The sequence below is a fragment of the Spodoptera frugiperda genome, chromosome 20, assembly GCF_023101765.2.
Source record: "Spodoptera frugiperda isolate SF20-4 chromosome 20, AGI-APGP_CSIRO_Sfru_2.0, whole genome shotgun sequence".
Lineage (NCBI taxonomy): Eukaryota > Metazoa > Arthropoda > Insecta > Lepidoptera > Noctuidae > Spodoptera > Spodoptera frugiperda.
Window position 1 is genome coordinate 11,641,557 of NC_064231.1, and position 19,494 is coordinate 11,661,050.

Genomic DNA, 19,494 nt, shown 5'->3' on the forward strand with positions numbered 1-19,494 from the left:
TACTTCTGAAATGTCTGATTTTCGAAATTGAACTTTACGCCAAATATTTCGCATATGCAAAGATTACTCTTATCTCTTAGAATCTGTTTTTCTACTTCTGTTGCAGATATGACGCTTAGTAAATATTGTCTCATTATATACAGTTTCGGGTATTCAGAATAAAAATATTATTTTATTATTACCATAATCGTGTTTACTGCGATAACGGTTAGGGATTTCCTTGTTATTTTTGTGATTTAAAATATTAAAAATAATATTATTTAGACGCCAATGGTAATACCAACATGTCGGTTGTTTTTCCCACAATAATAGGGAACTAAGTTATTGCCAATCTTAACTTTCTGGTGTATATTTCATCTGATGCGTCCATAATATAAAGACTGTCTCGTTACTCAACTGCCGGAAACGCATTGCTGAAGTCTTGAGTCACACGAGGTCGTGGATGCAATTCTCAGGTAGAGGAAAATTACATTATGCACTAGCTTTTGCCAGCAGCTTCACCCGCATCCCCGTGGTATAAATATCCGTTTCGTCCGTGGTATCTTATCACCTCATTGTTTATATATCAAATTTCATCAATATTCGTTCAGTAGTTTCAGCGTGAGTGATGGACAAACACCCAAACAAACAAACTTTCACATAATTTATAAATATTTGATAACGTGTGATTTGAAATAACATGGGAGTTTGGGATGAAGCCCGGTAAATGATAATAGTCTTATCTCTTTAGATTTTCTTACTATAGTTACAGCGCATACTCGAGCGGCGCATCTTCCTCGTACAGCTACATAGCTTAGTATTGGTGGAAACAGTCACATAGTTTCACACCTTAACTATTATATATCTTCTTAGCACAGGTGCATTGCACATCTCTGATGGAAGAGTACTCTAAAACATAAACCAAAACATAACTGGCGAAAAGTGTTTCTTTCGGTATTTTACACTCTATCTACAGCTACACCCTTTTGAAATTAAATGGAGTGACGTTATGTCATATAGTGTTAGATTAGTACTTGACCTTCATTAGTTAATCATTTTAACGGAAGATCTCATTAACGACTTCCTGGCCTCTAACTACAGGTAATGATAGTGTCCTAGTACGCTATAGGAGACCTAATGGTCTAATCATCTAATTGGTGTTTTTTTAGGTCACGATGACGTCAGGTTAGCAGGTGGAATAATCATGAGAAGGTTTTTACTTCATTTATCGTTTCGTACATCTAATAGATTATACTGTCTATTATATTGTCAACTCGTAGATCATCAAAATGAACTTCAGAATGTTAGGATATGCTTAGAATATTTATTTTAGGAAATAGTTCGCATTCATCTTAACGCCAAATTTTTAAATGATATTTTAAATCTTTTCAATTCCAAATACAATTTATAAACTTAACCCTTGGTATCCTCTACGCCAGAAATAATGTGTTTTCTATTGTGTCATATTCAAGAGGTTAATAGTTAGATCCTAAGTTTCGAATCCTCATCGCCATACATATAAAGCAAATATTTTTAAAATAAATACACAATCACTTTATTATAAAAAGTTTATTAAAAATGTATTTCGGTACAAATGTATTAGGCGTATAAACAATAATATCTAGGTTCACTAAACAGACTAATTGATTACATTTACTAACTAACACTAAACTATTTCTATGACTCGAGTTTTTCAGGATGCTTTGAAAGTTTCTTCTGTTTTCCCACTTCTTTTCTGTGCTCGAAAAACAGCCAGCTGTAATGTGAAAATAATAAATTCATTAGTACTGTACACAGGATAAACCACTTTAAATATGACTCGATTTATTCTTATAATACGGTAGGTTTTTATGTCATTGTCTGTCTTGTTGGACACGCATTTTTTATTTTCTGACGGAAACCAATACTTTCGAAGATTAATTGACTTTAAATGTCGCGTGACGTCAAATTGATACTAGAATATGATTATATGAAATGAAGAAAATTTTGTAAGGATCACAATATAAATATTACTTTCTTCCAGGATAAAATCATAGGCACACTAAGCTCATGATTATGTAGTATTTGTTTTGCCATTTATATTACGAGTTCCCATGTAATAGGGGGTGAGTCTATTGCTAGGCACAAATGCCGAGTACGTTCAATTACTAAGCTCAATAATACTTTGCCTAACCCTTTGTCAAAACCAAAAGGTAGCACAAAAATGACTACTACGCATTTCAAGGTGCAGAGCTGCGGACTATCTAGCGGGTTTACCAGAGCTCCGGTTCAAAAAGCAGGAGTAGAAACGGGGTGGTTTTTAGTCAGTAAGAGTCTGACACTCCTCGCCTCGCCCAAGGCGAGAGAAGACATTGGATGATTTGCACCCCTTAAAAAATGGGATACAATAAAACTATACTTACAAGAGCACTATCACAGCAGGCAGTGTCATGCTGGCTCCCAGCAGGAACACAGCTCCTGGCAGCACCTCCATGGTGGCTGTGTACACCCTCGTGTACAGCGGGACGTATATCAACGGCATCAGGTTCTCCACCAGACCTATCAGCGAATTTACCTTACCTGGAGGAAAAAATAAGATGACGTTAAAAAATGGTTTACTATTTACATTCATAAAAAAAGGTAATTTAAAAAACTAAAAAACCCGACTGCGTTTCTTTATAATATGAAAATTAAAAACCCTAAAACAAGAAAGTCATCGTAAAATTGAAGCAGTCGGGAACCATTTTAGAAAGCGAGCCGTATGTGCCTCACTAAGTCTTCATATTTTAATATTTTTTATTTTATTTTCTTTTAGTTTTATTATTTTTATATTTTGATATATCTAGTGTTACTCTCACATTAAAAATACGAATCAAACGACCCTTATCAAGCTAAAATCCATCGAGTTGTTCAGGCTAGAGAGTGAGCGATTTTCGAATTTGGCGCCAAAAATCCGCCATTTTTTTTTATATTATTTTAAATGATAAATGATAAATGATAAATGATATTTATTTTGCAAATAGGTTATAAAATAACACTTTTACACGTCAATCTCTTAAATAACTAGATGAGGCCGGCATTTCCTATCCGACTACTCTGAGAAGAAATGCCGAAACAAACTCAGAGGTCATAGTCTCTTTTAAAGTCCAGACAAAATCAATTAAAGATGTCGGAGAACCGTGCAAGTTGATTCTGTAGTGGTCTTTTGAGGAAAGAACCACAGCAGTTTGAGCGGACCTGTTCAGATGGCAGCACGCATGTGTCAGTTTACAATCAGCTCAGCTGACGGCTGTTGCTGAATGATCCGACGAACAACACCAACCAAAAGAACATTTGGGTAGGCCACACAAATGCTCAAACTGTCAGAATATAATTTACTAAAAATAAAATGACTAGCAAAAGTCTCACACGGTCCTCAAACTAACAATTTTAAAAGGAAATATAAAAATATAAAAGGAAAAAAATATAAAACAATGTCAAATTAAGTTAATGTCAAATTGTATAAAAAATGTAACTATATGTTACAAACATGTCAGCAAGACCTGTGTGGACATTATAGCAGTTCATTCCCAAGCCTGACTATCCTCCAAGTAGTCTTTTATTTTATAAAAAGCTTTACTACAAAGTTTTTCTTTAATAACATTTTTAAATTTACCTAGGTTTAAACTTTGAATATGGCTGGGAACTTTATTGTAAAAGCGTATACATTGACATCTAAACGAACCGCTTATTTTCTTAAGTCTAGTAGTAGGAACAACATATTTATTTTTATTTCTAGTGTTGATATTGTGTATATCACTGTACTTTTTAAATAACTTTATGTTTTTATGAGCATACACTATATTTTCATAGATATATTGAGAGGCAACAGTCATTATATTAATTTCTTTAAATAGTTCCCTGAGAGAATGCCTCGGACTAAGATTATAAATTGATCGAATGGCTCGCTTCTGCAGCACAAAGACAGACTGAATGTCAGCAGCATTCCCCCACAGGAGAATACCATATGACATGATACTATGGAAATAACTAAAGTATACTAGACGCGCTGTATTTACATCAGTTAAATTTCTAATTTTTTTAACGGCATATGCTGCTGAGCTGAGCCTTTTCGACAACTTATCTATATGTGGGGCCCACTGTAGCTTAGCGTCTAGGGTTATACCTAAAAAGATAGCTGAATCTACAGGGTCCAACTCCCCGCCCTTGATTAGCACGCTGGTTTTGACATGCCTAACATTTGGTGTTGTGAATTTAATGCATTTAGTTTTTGTTTCATTAAGTAGCAAGTTATTGGCACTAAACCAGCGTACTATTTTTGAGAGAGCACTATTTACATGATGACTGATTAATTGTCCACGTTTGAGTTTAAATAATAAAGAGGTATCATCAGCAAACAGTACTATCCCATGGTTATCCTTTACAAGGTAAGGTAAGTCATTAATATAAATAAGAAATAAAAACGGACCGAGAATTGACCCCTGCGGAACACCCATCCTAACAACAGACCCGGCAGAAATTTTCCCGTTAATCTCAACTCTCTGAATTCTATTACTCAAGTAAGAGATAAGTAGGTCCAGAGAGTTGCCCCGCACTCCATAATGGGATAGCTTCCTGATCAGTGTTTCATGAAGGACACAATCGAACGCCTTGGATAAGTCACAAAAAACACCCAAAGCGTCCCCCGAGTCCTCCCACGCGTCATATACTTGATTAAGAAGTTCAACACCGGCATCAGTTGTTGAACGACCCCTTGTAAATCCAAACTGGTTACCATGCAATAATTTATTTCTATTAAAAAATCTTTGCATCTGATTTAGAATAATTTTTTCAAAAATTTTACTGAATGTAGGTAGTACTGAAATAGGTCTAAAGTTAGTGGGGTCAGAAGTACTACCCGATTTAAATAACGGAGTTATTTTACTATTCTTCATGAGATCAGGAAACACACCACGATCAATACAGTTATTAAAAATTAAAGCTAATACAGGTGCCACAATAGTTATTACAGAGCTGGCAATGTACACAGAATTACCCCACAGGTCAGCAGTCTTTTTCTTATTCAAAGTATGGAACGTTTTAATTATATCTGTATAATCTATGTGTTCAAAATTGAAACTTGAATGGCAAGCTACAACATTTTCTTTTAGTAAAGATTCTGCGACAGTGGGTGATGAATTCAAGGACCTGGTAGTGGAAACAGGAATGTCCGAAAAGAAGTTTTCAAATGCGGCTGCAACTTCAGCATCTGATTTAATTACATTATTATCAATTACCAGATTATATTCACTACTTCTCCTTTTAGATCTTCCTGCTTCACCATTAATAATACTCCAGGTCGCTTTAATTACATTGGAACTGTTTTTTATTTTAGAGCTCAAATATAGTGATTTAGCAATAGAGCAAACTTTTTTAAACAATTTAGAATACTTCTTTACATATTCATTAAATTCAATAGTGTTTATAAATATCCTCTCGTTATAAAGCTCATATAGGCGTTTCCTACTTTTATAGATGCCAGTGGTTGCCCATTGCTTGAAAGGCGCATTGCCATGAGCTGGTATGGTTTTAGGTGTGAAGGTAGATTTAAACTCGGTATGGTAAATATTTAAAAAATCATTACACAAGTTATTCGTATTTTTATTCCTTTAATACCCAACAACCTCGACAACCACCTTAGGAGGCTGGAGTTGGGCGGATGGATCAAGGGCCTGATGCAGAAGGCAGTACTCCTCGAAACGGCACGTATTGTGAAGAGGTTTCTGTCTTTGGAGCCCTAACCACCGGTAGCTTGGACCATGCTCCCGCTACTGGTTGGCTCCTATTTTTATATTTTTAAATGTTATTTTGTTTTTTATTTTTATAAGTAATGTTTAAAAATATAATTTTAGAGTGTTTTAAATAAATATATGGAAATAAGGTAATTTGTCAGAGAGTTTAGATTTGAACGTTTCAATGCGTCTTTCAGTCTTTGGGTTAACAATAATATGTGGTTTCGACACTTTATTTACTTTATTTTCTATTGAAATTAATTGTCCACAATGATCTGAATCAAGCAATGATATAATTTGTTTATTAGTTGGTACAATATCAGTATAAATATTATCTAGACAAGTAGCACTAGTAGGAGTTATCCTAGTGGGCTCCAGAAACAGGTTCGTTAGGTTAAACGAAGCAAATAAACTTTTTGATATATCCAGTGTCACTCTCATAGTAAATACGCATCTAAAGACACCTCTCAAGCCAAAATCCATCAAGCCGTTTAGGCTGCAGAGCGTGCCAAACAATTATACATACATACATACATACTCTCGAAACATAACCCTCCTTCTGGCGCAGTCGGGTAAAAACATAACCCTCTTTCTGGCGCAGTCGGGTAAAAAGGGCATTGTCTATAATACTGTTTTTTTTTCATGGAATAGGAAGCAAACTAGCAAAAATAGATCACATGATGGGATACCCGCAAACCAAGAAGAGTCGCAGGCGTATTGCCGGGCTATTAAAAAACAATACATTATTTTCTTTAAGGTTTAAAGGTCGTATACCGCTGACGGCAGCTATGCGGCAGTCTGTGTTTCCCAAAAGATATAACCTGGATATCTTCAATGCCAGACTGAATAGGTTGATTTTGGTCAAGTGGACGCACGTCATCGCTTACCACCAGGTGAGATAATAGCCAAACGTCGACCCAATATATCTTATAATTGTAAACTGACATATTGAGCACTATTTGTTCTTTACAAGTTATTTATATTAACTAAGACTTGCTTTACTTACCTAATTCATTCGGTTCTACAAGTTTTGAGATTATCGACCTCATTGCCAGCAACGACGTTCCATTCAGGATTTCAACCAGTGGCGCTGAAAATAATTAAAAATATACATAAATCGTTTGCTAGTAAATAACTAATTCACATTAATCATAGATTTGCATCAGAAAGAGTATCGTATAAGTTAGTCCCTAGTTATCCCTCAAAAAGATTGCCCTACTACCGTACTAAGAGACATTTAATGATTGCTTAAGACATTGAACGCCGTGGTGGTCACCGGTGACTGACGTTAGCGGAGGATTTGCCTTCAACAGTTTTCTATTGGCAGTCAAAGACTTAAACTATGCATTAGTAACGATTTTGTTCTGAAAACAATTGCTAATGACTAGGTTAAGTAATCATTAAATGACTTTGAGTGCAGCGGTTAGTGTGTCATTATAATTTTAATTATTTAAATAGTTATTCTGTTAATGGACACGGCAATGCAAATGGAGGGAAAGTACCTTAAATAATATAGACAGACTGTAAGGTTAATTAGCCCTGATGTGGTCGTTTTTGATAATTAAGTAGTGGGTAAGTAACCAATGATATAAAATAGTCATTATTATAATTCAAGTGTAGTATAAATGGCCACACTGATTCTTTTGTTAACTTGTATGGTGCAGTGAAATGTAAGGAATTCAAATTTTGACCGTCAATCCGAACACTTTTCGGGACATAAACCATTGTAAGAATGCATTCTACGTTTAATTTCTCTAATAAATTAAATTAAATTAAATTAAATTAAATTAAATTAAATTAAATTAAATTAAATTAAATTAAATTAAATATTCTTTATTCCAGGCATTTCAAACCCATAAGTTACACATACACATTAAATATTAAACAAACGTACATTAAAATTTTAAATAAAAACAAGATAAAAATATAAAAACTTAACCTAAATGAAACAGCAACACTACTTATAAGTCTTTCATCTCTCTTTTTAGATGGACGACATGGACATACAGAGGAGACAATTCTGTTTTTACTCAGGGCTACTCTGCTGTAGAATGAGACCCTGAGTTTCTGTAATAACGCGGCAAAACCTGCAACTCTGCTCTCAGCGAACATGTCAGTCGCACTACACCGCCAGGGCAAGTTCATCATTACCCGGAATGCATTATTATATTGTACACGAAGAGTGTTATACGCACTCCTCGTGTACCGGTACCAGAGTTGGCTGGTGTAGAACGACTGACAGTACGCCTTGAACAGCGTCACCTTCACTTGTTTAGAGCAGTGGTAGAAACGTCTGGCTAGCATGTTACTTCTACAGGTTATACTGCGCCTCTGTCGTTCCATATCGTCATCATCCGATAAATTTTCTGTAACAATATGCCCCAAGTATTTAAATTTCGTAACAATTTTTAACACAGTTCCGCACAAACTTATCGGTAATATTACATCAGGGCCTTTTTTATGTTTAAATATCATAACCTCCGTTTTCTTTACATTGTATGTTAGGTGGTGTCGAGTTGCATACTTCTCACATATATTTATTAACTGCCTAATGCCGTTGACCGATGGACTAAGCAGCACCATGTCGTCCGCATAACTTAGGTTATTAACGCGCACTCCGCCGACCTGGCATCCGACTCTGGTGCTGCTCAGTTCCTCGATCAGCTCGTTAATGTACAAATTAAATAAGACCGGCGACGTCAAACCGCCCTGCCTCACTCCACTTGTAAGTCTATACGTCTCCGACAGAGTATTATTCCACTTCACCTGGTTAACTTGATTGGCATACCAGTATTCTAAGATATTAACTATTTTAGGTGGTACTTCTGTTTTCCTTAATTTTTCCCATAAAATATTATAGTTTATTGTGTCAAATGCGCGGCTTAAGTCTAAAAAGCATGAATAAACTGTAGTGTTTCTATTTAAATACTCGTACACTGTATTTTTCAAAGCAAAAATAGCTAAATCGGTGGATGAACCTCGTCGGAAACCAAATTGTGCATTATTTAACGGTATATTGTTTTCATTCAGATGTTTCATAATTATAGTTTCAAATACTTTAGAAAATATAGTGGCAAGTGAAATAGGTCGGTAATTTGACGAACTGGACACATCGCCCGTTCTATTTTTTATAATAGGAACAACAATAGTTCTCATAAAATCTGCAGGTAAATAACTATGTTCAATACATAAATTGAAAAAGATAGCCAGCTTCTCAAAAAGTAATTTGGGTGCAAATAGAAGGTGCTCGACGCTGAGCCCATCATGGCCCGGAGACTTGCCACGCTTCATGCGCGTGACACACCGGTACACGTCCTCCGCCGTGACGCGCAGCGCGGCGCTGCACTCGTCTGCGGTCTCCGGACCACCATGAGTCCCGCGACTCGCCCCTACACTCTGGCTATTAGAATTGGTACAAGTAGACTGGGACTGCAAGGGAGGATTAAATTTATCTACAAACAAGTTCGCTATACTAGATGGGTCTTGGGTTCCTTCAACAGATAAAGGCCTATTTGACTTATAATTTAGTTTATTTGTTTCTTTCCAGAAATTCCCGAAATCTTTACTATTTCTGTACGTGGCTATAATATCCATTTTTATTTTTGTTTCATTTAATTGACACCACCTAATTTTATTTTTAAAAATCTTTTTGCTATGTATCATATTGTTATATACATTACCCTGCGTAGGGCGCCCATAAAAATTCCACAACTGATAATATTGCCTAGCTACAGCGTGGCACTCTTTAACGTGGTGGTTCCAACCAATGACTGGTTTTTTGTTGTTACGTATTTTGCCCTGAAATGAGTCCTTCGCAGCTTTTGTGATACTGTTAATTATCTGCTTATAATATGTATCAATTAAACTATGATGATGACAATCATTGCATGAAGCTACTTTACAGGTGATAGTGGGCCACTCATACAAATCCAAATACTCAAAACATAAGTTTGCATAATTACATTTCTGTTCCTTATTTCTAGTACCCCATATCACTCTATTAATTGAGTGACTGTGTGCCTTATCTATCTTTGGTATTAACATATCAATATTACAGTTAATGATAAGGGGGAAATGATCTGAATAATATACATCATTTGAAATATAAATACTATCAACAATATTTAAACCAGCCTCAGTAGCAATACAGTGATCTAACCAGCTCGTGGTGCCGTGCGCGTCACTTAGATAGGTAAATGAATTCGAAGATGTACCAAGCAAGGCAAGATCGGCACACACCCAACTCTGGTCATTACAGAAATCTAACAACTTACCCCCGAATAAGCTACTTGAGCGCGATACATCCGCATTGAAATCACCAAGCACTAACACTGTTTCAACATCGTTCGTTTCGATATAATAAGAAGTGGGTCCTTAAAGACCATCTTAGAAACAAAGTAACATCAAATTAAACATCCAATACCTAATCTAAAATAACTAACACGCAATTACGTAACGATTAAAAAAACTATGTAGGTCAAATTCGAACACATATCTAATAGTATAACGATAAAAAGTTCCGGTAATCACGATAACGATTGTTCGTAAAAACAATTGGAAACAAAGTACGGTATATATACATATTTATAAAAGTGCGCAGATAACTAGATTACTCGATTAAAGTGGAATAGTTGTCATCGATTATCAATAAATGGTTTATCGATATTAATCTACTTACAGTCGTACCACGATACTGGCATTACTATGGCGTTACCTTTATCACCATAACGGAATAATTGTTATTATGTTTTTTACAATTTTAATTTGAATGTCAGTAAAGTACCTAATTATCACGTATAAAAGCCAGATTATTTGGTATACAAACATGGTGAAATACTTTGCCCGGCCCGGGCATCGAACTCAAGACCCCTTGCCCAGCAATCCCACTAGCGACCACTCGACCAGCGAGACACTTTACCACTTTTATATGTATCTAATAGCATGTGAAGTTATTGCTATGCATCGTACAAATTTACAGAATTTGTCCCTTATAAGAAGGTCATATGGCACAATTCTCTGTGACAATTTTGTACGAAATCAGCAGTTATGACAATAAACTGGTAGATTTTAATGTTCGATAAATTATCTTAAAACTAAACTAGGCTGCAAGGAGCTTAAAATTAAATGCCTATCTAATATTTTTATGTCAAGGTGTCAGACGATTATGGCTTTACGACCAGCTGAAATATTATTGGTTATCTTCTAAACTTGTTTTTTAATTGAAATTTAAAGTCTTATAACAATAGTCGATCTGAATAAATTACTAACGTTATTAAATACATGCCTAATATACTTTAAAAACAATAAATTATTTGGTGTGTTTGTAGTGGTTTTTAGTCAGTAAGAGTCTGACACTCCCTCTCGCCTCGCCCAAGGCGGGAGAAGACATAGGATGATTTTCCCCACTTAAAAAAAATTGAATAAAATTATCAAGCTCAAAATCTCGAGCTCAGTAAAGACGTATAAAAACCAATTTCTTCGTTAAAATAAGAATAGATTACTTATATCAATGATCCTTGTACAAGTAACGATAGAATATCTATAATGGTTTGGGATTAAAACAGATTGATAAGTGTTGGTGCGGGCCCGCGATCCGTCACTGTCAGCCCTAGATTATATTGACGATACTAAACACTATCTTTGCATACTTTCTTCTAAATCTTTAGAAAATTCAATAGCTTGAAATTAAACTAAGAAGTGTGATCTTAGTTTCATAATGAAAGTTTAACCTTTCGTATATAAGACAATAGCAAAACATATTGTCTCCCGCGTATCGGGTGACAGTATGTTTTTATGTTTTGTGTTTAGACAATATGATGATAGGTTAATCAAGAGTTTTAATATAACATAACATTACAGATTATAATTAAATAGATGCACATATAATCATAAAACGACAAGCGCAGAAAAGGACATCCACCCAAAAGGTGAAAGCACGACCTGACTAAGGTTACAGGGAGACGCTTCCAACCGCCTTACCTTTGGGGGAGGTACTACTTTTTTAATTTTTTTTTAAACTATGAAAATGATTAACAATTCCTTACCTATATAAAATACCTTCTCGCTCTTAGCGAAACAGTAGACGAAGGAAGCCGCGATCTTACTCAGCGTGGACACGATGCCCAGCAAAGAGTCATGCCACTTCAAGTATTTGCTCAGCACCACAATTGAGAATATTGTACCTGGAATTAAACAAGCATAGTAAGTTATACAAAATGATAATTATCATTTTAATTTACTAAGGAAAGGGCAGTATGAATTTAGAATAAAAAAAATAACATGAATTTAGAAAAAGAAGATCAAAAAGTACGTTAAACTTTTTGCGTAATTTTCTTTATCATTTAGTACCTTACAGGAGTTGCAATGGGCCTGTACACTGCGGTAGTATAACCCAAAAAAGGATAAACATAAATAAAAATCCTTAATTTGCAAAACAGATTTTGATGCCGATAAAATGTGATTGGAGCCTCTTTTCAAGCAAGATATGATGTGTGTTAGGAGACTCCGCTCTTTCACATAAAAAATTGGCATATAATTCTATTAATAGTATTTCGAAACTATAGTAACAGCTACTATGTTTACAAAATTGGACCAATGACATTCCAAAAAAAATTCCACTGATTTGCAACTTTAATTCCGATAATAATCTTACAACAACCACATTGCACCAACAGTTTCTTTAAAAGATAAGATTTAAGAACTAGATAAAGATTACCATTGCTGACGTCATAACTGTGATGACCTTGAGAGTTCAATGACTTGACACCGGATTATGTTATCAGTACCGTATACATCTCCTTTTGTAATATTTCGATATCACTAACTGAGTAACAAGTAACCTTAATTACTTTTTCGGGATTACTTCATAAGTTTATTGATGACTGGTGAATAATGGTGGATTCAGTATAATCTGTTGATTACCTATTTAAAATGTAAGGTGTGGTTTGAATATTAATAAAATTTTCCATTCTTATTATATTATCTTGGAATTCTGAAGAAATTATTTTACTAAGATTTAAGAAGAAATTATTTTACTCAAAACAGTACAGCTTTACAGTTTTTAAATGGAACTGATGCGCAAATTGTTGAATGTTTGTGAGTGAATATGTGTGTGTTTGTGTTTGTTACTCAATCACTTCAAAACTGCTGAAGGTGTTGGGATTAAATAATCATTTTTTGGGATAAAAAATGTGGGAAACGCGGGCGAAACCGCTGGTAGAAGGAAGTACATTATATTGTATTTATAATCATATCTATACATATAATAAAATCGTAGAAAAGTGCTGTCTGTACATTGAAAATAAAAATAAAAAAAATAGCAGGGGTTATTGTTATGTCGATGTCGAACCCAAAAATGTAATTAACTTTTTTTTTGTCTGTTTGTCTGTTTGTCTGTTTGTCTGTTCGTCTGTGCGCGCTAATCTCAGAAACGGCTGATCCGAGTTGGATGCGGTTTTCACGAATATATTGTGGGATGCTTAAATTTACATTTAGTGTTTGTTTCATGTCAATCGGTCAATAAATGTTCATAAATAAAAAAGTTATGTCAAATTAAAGAATCACGTCGAACATTCTATGCTTATACCATTAATCTCCGCAACTATTTGACGGATTTGTTTGAAATTTGGTACAGATATAGTTTAGAACCTTAGAAAGGACATAGATATATTTTTATTTCAAAAATCAAAAAATTAAAATAAGAAATAAATTATTTATAAATAATTCTATGTCGATCGTTACACGACTTCGGTTCATGTTATTGTTTTAATTTATCGAAAAAAAGTAAATAAATAGTAAAAAGGTATGAAAAAAATAATATCAATATAATAAAACATTTAGTACAAAGAAAATGCTCTAACGGAATATAGATAATTCTATGTCGATCGTTACACGACTTCGGTTCATGTTATTGTTTTAATTCATCGAAAAAAGTAAATAAATAGTAAAAAGGTATGAAAAAAATAATATCAATATAATTAAACTTTTAGTACAAAGAAAATGCCCGAACGGAGTATAAATAAATAATCCAAGTTGTCTTTATCCTCGATAGATGGCGTTGGGATCGAAATAGATCGCGCTATGGTTTCGTTACATTCATTTGGTTGGGTATCGGCCGAGCGCTTCGGTACTATCGTAGAAAAAGTGTATTATCAGTCGTATGATTATTTGTCTGTAGTGGTCCTGCTGTTTCGTATATTCTAAATTGGTTTCGTTGTATTTGTCAATTAATAAGTTTATTTGTTGGGTTTTCCTGGTTTTTTGGTTAAACTATTTAACGTAGGTTTAGTTTGATATCGATTATTAGTAGTTACTGTAGTTAGTTTTTTTAATAAAATTGTAAGTCTAATTTAATTAGATTAGATTTAAGTCGTTTCTTTTAAATTATTTAGTTTAAGCTTGGTTATTATAGCATAGAGGATAGGTTGTAATATAGTTTCTTTTTTAATTGTTATAAATTCGTAATTCGTAGCTTTTTTTAGTTTTAAGTTAGTTTAAGTCCGTTTTTAAACTATTTTTTCAATGCCCTAAGTGAGTATACATCTATTAAATTCAAACGCAGAGCTCATTATGTTGATTTTTGAAGAGTTCCCTGGAATATCTTCCACATCTCATTTTTGAAGAGATCCCGCGAGATCGGGAACTATGTGGTTAAAACCAAAAATTTGCCGGAAGTCACTATTCCACGCGAACGAAGTCGCGGGCAAAAGCTAGTAACATAATAAAACTCACCAATAGTATGTGTAATGAAGTTATATGACTGGAATATACTGAATTTCACTTCGTCCCAATTGAATCTGTATCTTGTGGATAAGTACATGACAGAAATTTCACCTGAAATCAAACAAATTACAGTTTAACTCATTTTGAAAATAAATGTACCTGCCTTAGGTATAAAGTGAAGCTACTCAGATCTTTAATGAAATACTTAGTATGAACCACATTATTTATGGTTTCGTTCCAAGAAATGACAAATTGTATTCATTTTCCTCCTGCGTCATGGGTACATTTGAAGACATACAATTATACTCTGTTATTAGGGGTATCCATGGCTTACTATTAAATGAAATGTCAGCTCGTTTGCCCCCTATTCCATAAAAAATACAGAACACTCACGTAACATCACCAGACCCAGAACAACAATTTGTTGATCACAAAAAGAGTTACGTGACTTTCAAAACACCTGATGGCCACAACGCACTAACCGTACCAAATATGTAAGTATATCTTTTATTTACTTCCAATTTCATGGACCAATTTTACACTAACTTTGTACTAGACAACTTTACAACTTACCATACATCGGTCCGAACAAAACACTAACAACTCCTAGTAGAACACAGAGTCGTAGCCTCCTGCTCTTCGGAGCTTTCCTCGCCAACACAGCAATAGTCTCTTTCACGTTTGATGGCTCGAAGAACACGCGGAACAAGTGACAGCAGCCTTGACGATCATGCTGAAGAAGAAACAAGAATTATAAATACATGTTTACATGTAGATGGTGGTTTTGAAGTCAAAGTCAAAGTCAAAATTCAAATAGACCGGGAAGGCACTTTTGAACGTCAAAGCAAATATTACAATATAGAAAAGCAAAATGTCTGTCTATCAGTCAGTCCTCTAGTGAAGCTATTTGCTTGTTCCAAAAATAACTGTTAGATTAAAAAAGAGATAGAGAGACTCCTAAATAAAGTTGTTTCAATAGGGTAGTTGAATATACTTTAGTAATCAAAAGAATGGGAACAATAGAGAAATTTATTTGGTGAGAATTGTAATTATAGTATCACAAATTTCTATAAATAGTGCTAATCTTTAAATTAGTACAAAAATGTTATTGTGAAGTATTATAATCTTAAAAAGTTTGCCTTAGCAACAACTGATAAATGCGAAAGATAGTATTGTGTTATTGACTAGCTTCTATCATCGACTTCGTACGCATAAATAGGTGAATTTAGGAAAATCCTCTCTTAGTGCTTAGTATGATCAAACAAATAATTTAATGAGTTAGACCAATATTTTCCTATTTAACACGTATATATGTTGCGTGATGAGAGTATCTAGAAGTAGACAAATAAAGGCTAAATAATAATATTGCTGGAAAATGTTTACATACCTTCTTTTGTTCCTTGTTTCTCTTCGGATCTCTAACCACAAATACAAGATACATCAGATTAAGAAACTGCAAGCCTGATGTCAGTCCGTAGCAGCCATAGTATCCAATTTTCTTCAACAAGATCCCACTGACCCCCATTCCAATGGGGAAGGCCACTGTCACACTAAAACTAACCAGACCAAGTCTGAATGTTCTCATCTCGTCAGTAGTTATAGTACTTATAAAGGCAAACGCTGTCAAGAAACAAATGCACCATCCTCCAGTAAAACCCTCAATAAGAGCTTCAGAGAAGATCAAAGCTTCCAATGGGAGCTCATTGAAGAAGTAGACATGAATCATATTGTTGATACCAATGAGCAGTTGTCCAGCAATTGACACCATCATGAAGAATTTTCTGTGTCCCGTTCTGTCGGAGAATGAACCCACAAATAGCGCAAGGATGCATGGTATTGTGGCTGATAGATAAGTTCTCCATGACAGAGCTCTGGCAAGCAGCTTCTGTGTTTCCCTCTCATACTCGTTCTGTGAATCCACTTCTTGCATTCGCAGAGAATGGCATATTTCTTCTGAATAATTAAGATTTACGCGACAAGCCTTGTCTAGATTCAAATTCTGTGAAGCTGTCATTACGATCATGGCTGATATAACGAACATTGCCAGCGAGGGTTCGAGGGTAATATTTTTGAACACATACACCACTGTATCCTTAAAACTACGTTTAACTTGCGTTTCTCCATTTCCCCTAAGAGGATCTTCTTCCGTAAAGTCTTCATTATTTGTATCTTCTCTATTATTTTCTGTTGCCATTTTGTCACTTATAAAATCATTAATTCGGTTCGGTAATGCACTTGTCGATACAACCGGCGCTGAACGTGAACTGTTTATTATATCTCATTTGGTGTCAATTAAGTTGTAATCATTTGCGATATATGCCTATCAGGTGTATCGTACAAATATAGGGAGCGTGCGATATGGAAATGGACGTACGAGTACATTACATTAATAACATGCCCTAAACTACCTATACAATACATATCTATGTTGACTAATCCCAACTTATCACCTGCTATGATTGTAAAATTTATCACAGCAATTGTTCTTACTTAAGTATTGTGTTCTACGTATATTTCCTTTATCAATACTCCGTTTTATAATTATGTGTACGACATTGTTTCCACATTAAATATTTCAATACTCGTAACTTGCATGTGGATTCTGACTAACAGAAATGTTTCATGTAGATTTTCGATTATGTTTGTTATTAATCATTTCTTTCTTCCTTACTTCCACCTGATTTTATTACTTTCCTGGTATAAAAAGTTACTCATATCCACGTACCTACATTTTTATTGTTTCTAATAAATAACTTTCCTTGTTTATTGGATTGGGAAATCCTGCAAAAAACCTAAGTTAATAACCTTTAAAGTTACAAACATTCTCAAATAAACTTTATAACTGTTTTGCAGTATTTGTTTTGGTTTTCCAAAACCCCTTTCGGGGTTATTATCAGTAAACATATGACGTAAAATCAGTTAGTACCTAAATAAGTTTTAAATTGAGTATACATAAGTACCAAAATAAATATTACAAAAAATAAGTAGTTTTACTGTATTTACACTAGTAGATTATATGACTTTCATAATTTCGCAATGTTTCTTACAGTCACATATCGCAATGACTGTAGATAATTCTGTGACTGACAGAAGTCACGTAAAGAGAAAATAGATGCAGAAGACAAAATAAATAATAACAATAATCCTTCCAGCCAGTATCGGCCACGGTGACCGTTTCTTGACCTAAAAATAAAAAAGCAATATATAGTCAAAGTCAAATCATTCCTTCCAATTAAACCATAAATAGGTACTTTTGAAATATCATCAGTCTGTCCGTCAGTGAAGCTGGGTGCTCCTTCCAAAGTGTAGCTTCGAATGACGAAGAACAGGCAAGAAACTCCATTCGTTACTCTTTTAAAAATTACATACATATTTATACTGAGAGATATAATCGTGATTACAATTAAGATTAGAACAATAATCCAATTTATTCTTGTAAAATATTTCACAAATTACATAGTTCTTGCCCCGATTTCCAAATTTTACTATGCCTCATTTGAGATAATCAAAATTTATCTAAAAGCCCGAACACATCAGGCGACTTGGCACCGATTACAATGCGGGCGTGGTGATCACTTGGCAGCAATTAAGAAAAAACGAAAGAAACATACATTGCCAATGGAAATAATTAAGCAAAACTAATAGATAAGTATACGCAGTTAATTGACATATTAATTTATTTATTGGAAACTCAACAGCTTATTTCTAAATTAATTATTATACTATAGGCTTGCTCGCGTAACAGTTTGACGAGGAACTCGACTTGACATCTTTAATTATTGTACAACTTTTGTGAGACATGCTAAATATTTATTATGATTTTCGGCTAACTCACGTAATGGTGCCACGTAACTTTATTGGGATGTAACAGTGATCCTTTGTTACAAAACGGAATTAACCGTGAAGGTCAAACATGTATTAAACAAATAATAAATATCTTAATCCATCGATAAAGATGTAATATATGTCGTGGATAACAACAAGTAATTTGTGTTTCAATACGTTCAATGAATATCATTGAAAACACATTACTTGTCAACTAACTATACATATGTAACTTGCCACAATGATTTCATCATTATTCCGAATTGTCATGTTTAGGATTTAGAGGTATTATGTCATCATGTCTGCTCAAAATCAATAATACATAGATATATATATTTTTAATTAAAAATGTCCTACACTAGAATTTTCTTATGTGTCATGGGTGCGTTTAAAAACATACAAGAGTCTCTTAGAGTTCATACACATAAACGGAATGTTGCCAACGGCAGAGGTAACTGCAACCGTGAACATGCGTCAGCGCCATCCGTTAATGACATTTCAACTTCGAGAGAGCAGATGATGTGCTGCTGATATCTTCGAAGTTAAAATGTTGCTGCCTCCGATGGAGAAAGCCCACTGTAACGGGTTGTCTCAAAAATTTCGAAACACATGTTAGTTTCCGTAGGTTATTTGTGTAGATTAAACAAAAAAGGAAATGCAATTCAGACAACACCATATAAATTGCAAACAATGTATAATGTTAGATAACTATTTAAATATAACTTTGTTTTAATCGCAAATATCACGTATGTTGGTATCAATGGAATTTATGACTGAAATTTACTAATTATTGTGCAATCCTGTTGCTCTAAAGGTTTTGCTTTGAAATTGTAACATCTATAGACATTCAAATTAATCTCAATTTCCCTTGGTCGTCGCGTCACGCGTAAACGGCATGTACAATTTCGCTAATTCATTTTGCGTTGTATTTTTACGGCTATAAAAAGTATTTTTGTGGTCATTTGTCTCCAAGGACAGTCAAAAATCTATATCGGATCCCTGCTATGACGAGTCATTTATATACTTTGTGTTATTTACGTGAAAAAAAAACGTCGAAAAACCGAAAAAAGCCCAGCAATACTTTGCCCGAATCGACTCCGAGACTCCTTGCCGGCAGTCGCACATAACCAAGGAAGCAGATTTAGCTAAATCTAAAATAATATATATGAATATTTCTACTATATGAAACGGTGATAAACACAAATAATAATATGAAAAT

The 19,494-nt window shown here is 34.3% G+C and overlaps 1 protein-coding gene across 1 annotated transcript; it reads right to left on the reverse strand.

The window, feature by feature from the left end:
* Positions 1-1,531: 1,531 nt before the first annotated feature.
* LOC118261875 (solute carrier family 46 member 3-like) lies at positions 1,532-16,831 on the reverse strand. The gene is made up of 7 exons (XM_050701124.1): positions 15,838-16,831; positions 15,024-15,183; positions 14,460-14,561; positions 11,774-11,911; positions 6,736-6,819; positions 2,382-2,538; positions 1,532-1,735 (listed from the first exon to the last, which is right to left on the reverse strand). The coding sequence occupies exons 1-7, from the start codon at positions 16,642-16,644 to the stop codon at positions 1,657-1,659; spliced, it is 1,527 nt and encodes a 508-aa protein (XP_050557081.1). The 5' UTR covers positions 16,645-16,831; the 3' UTR covers positions 1,532-1,656.
* Positions 16,832-19,494: the final 2,663 nt, after the last annotated feature.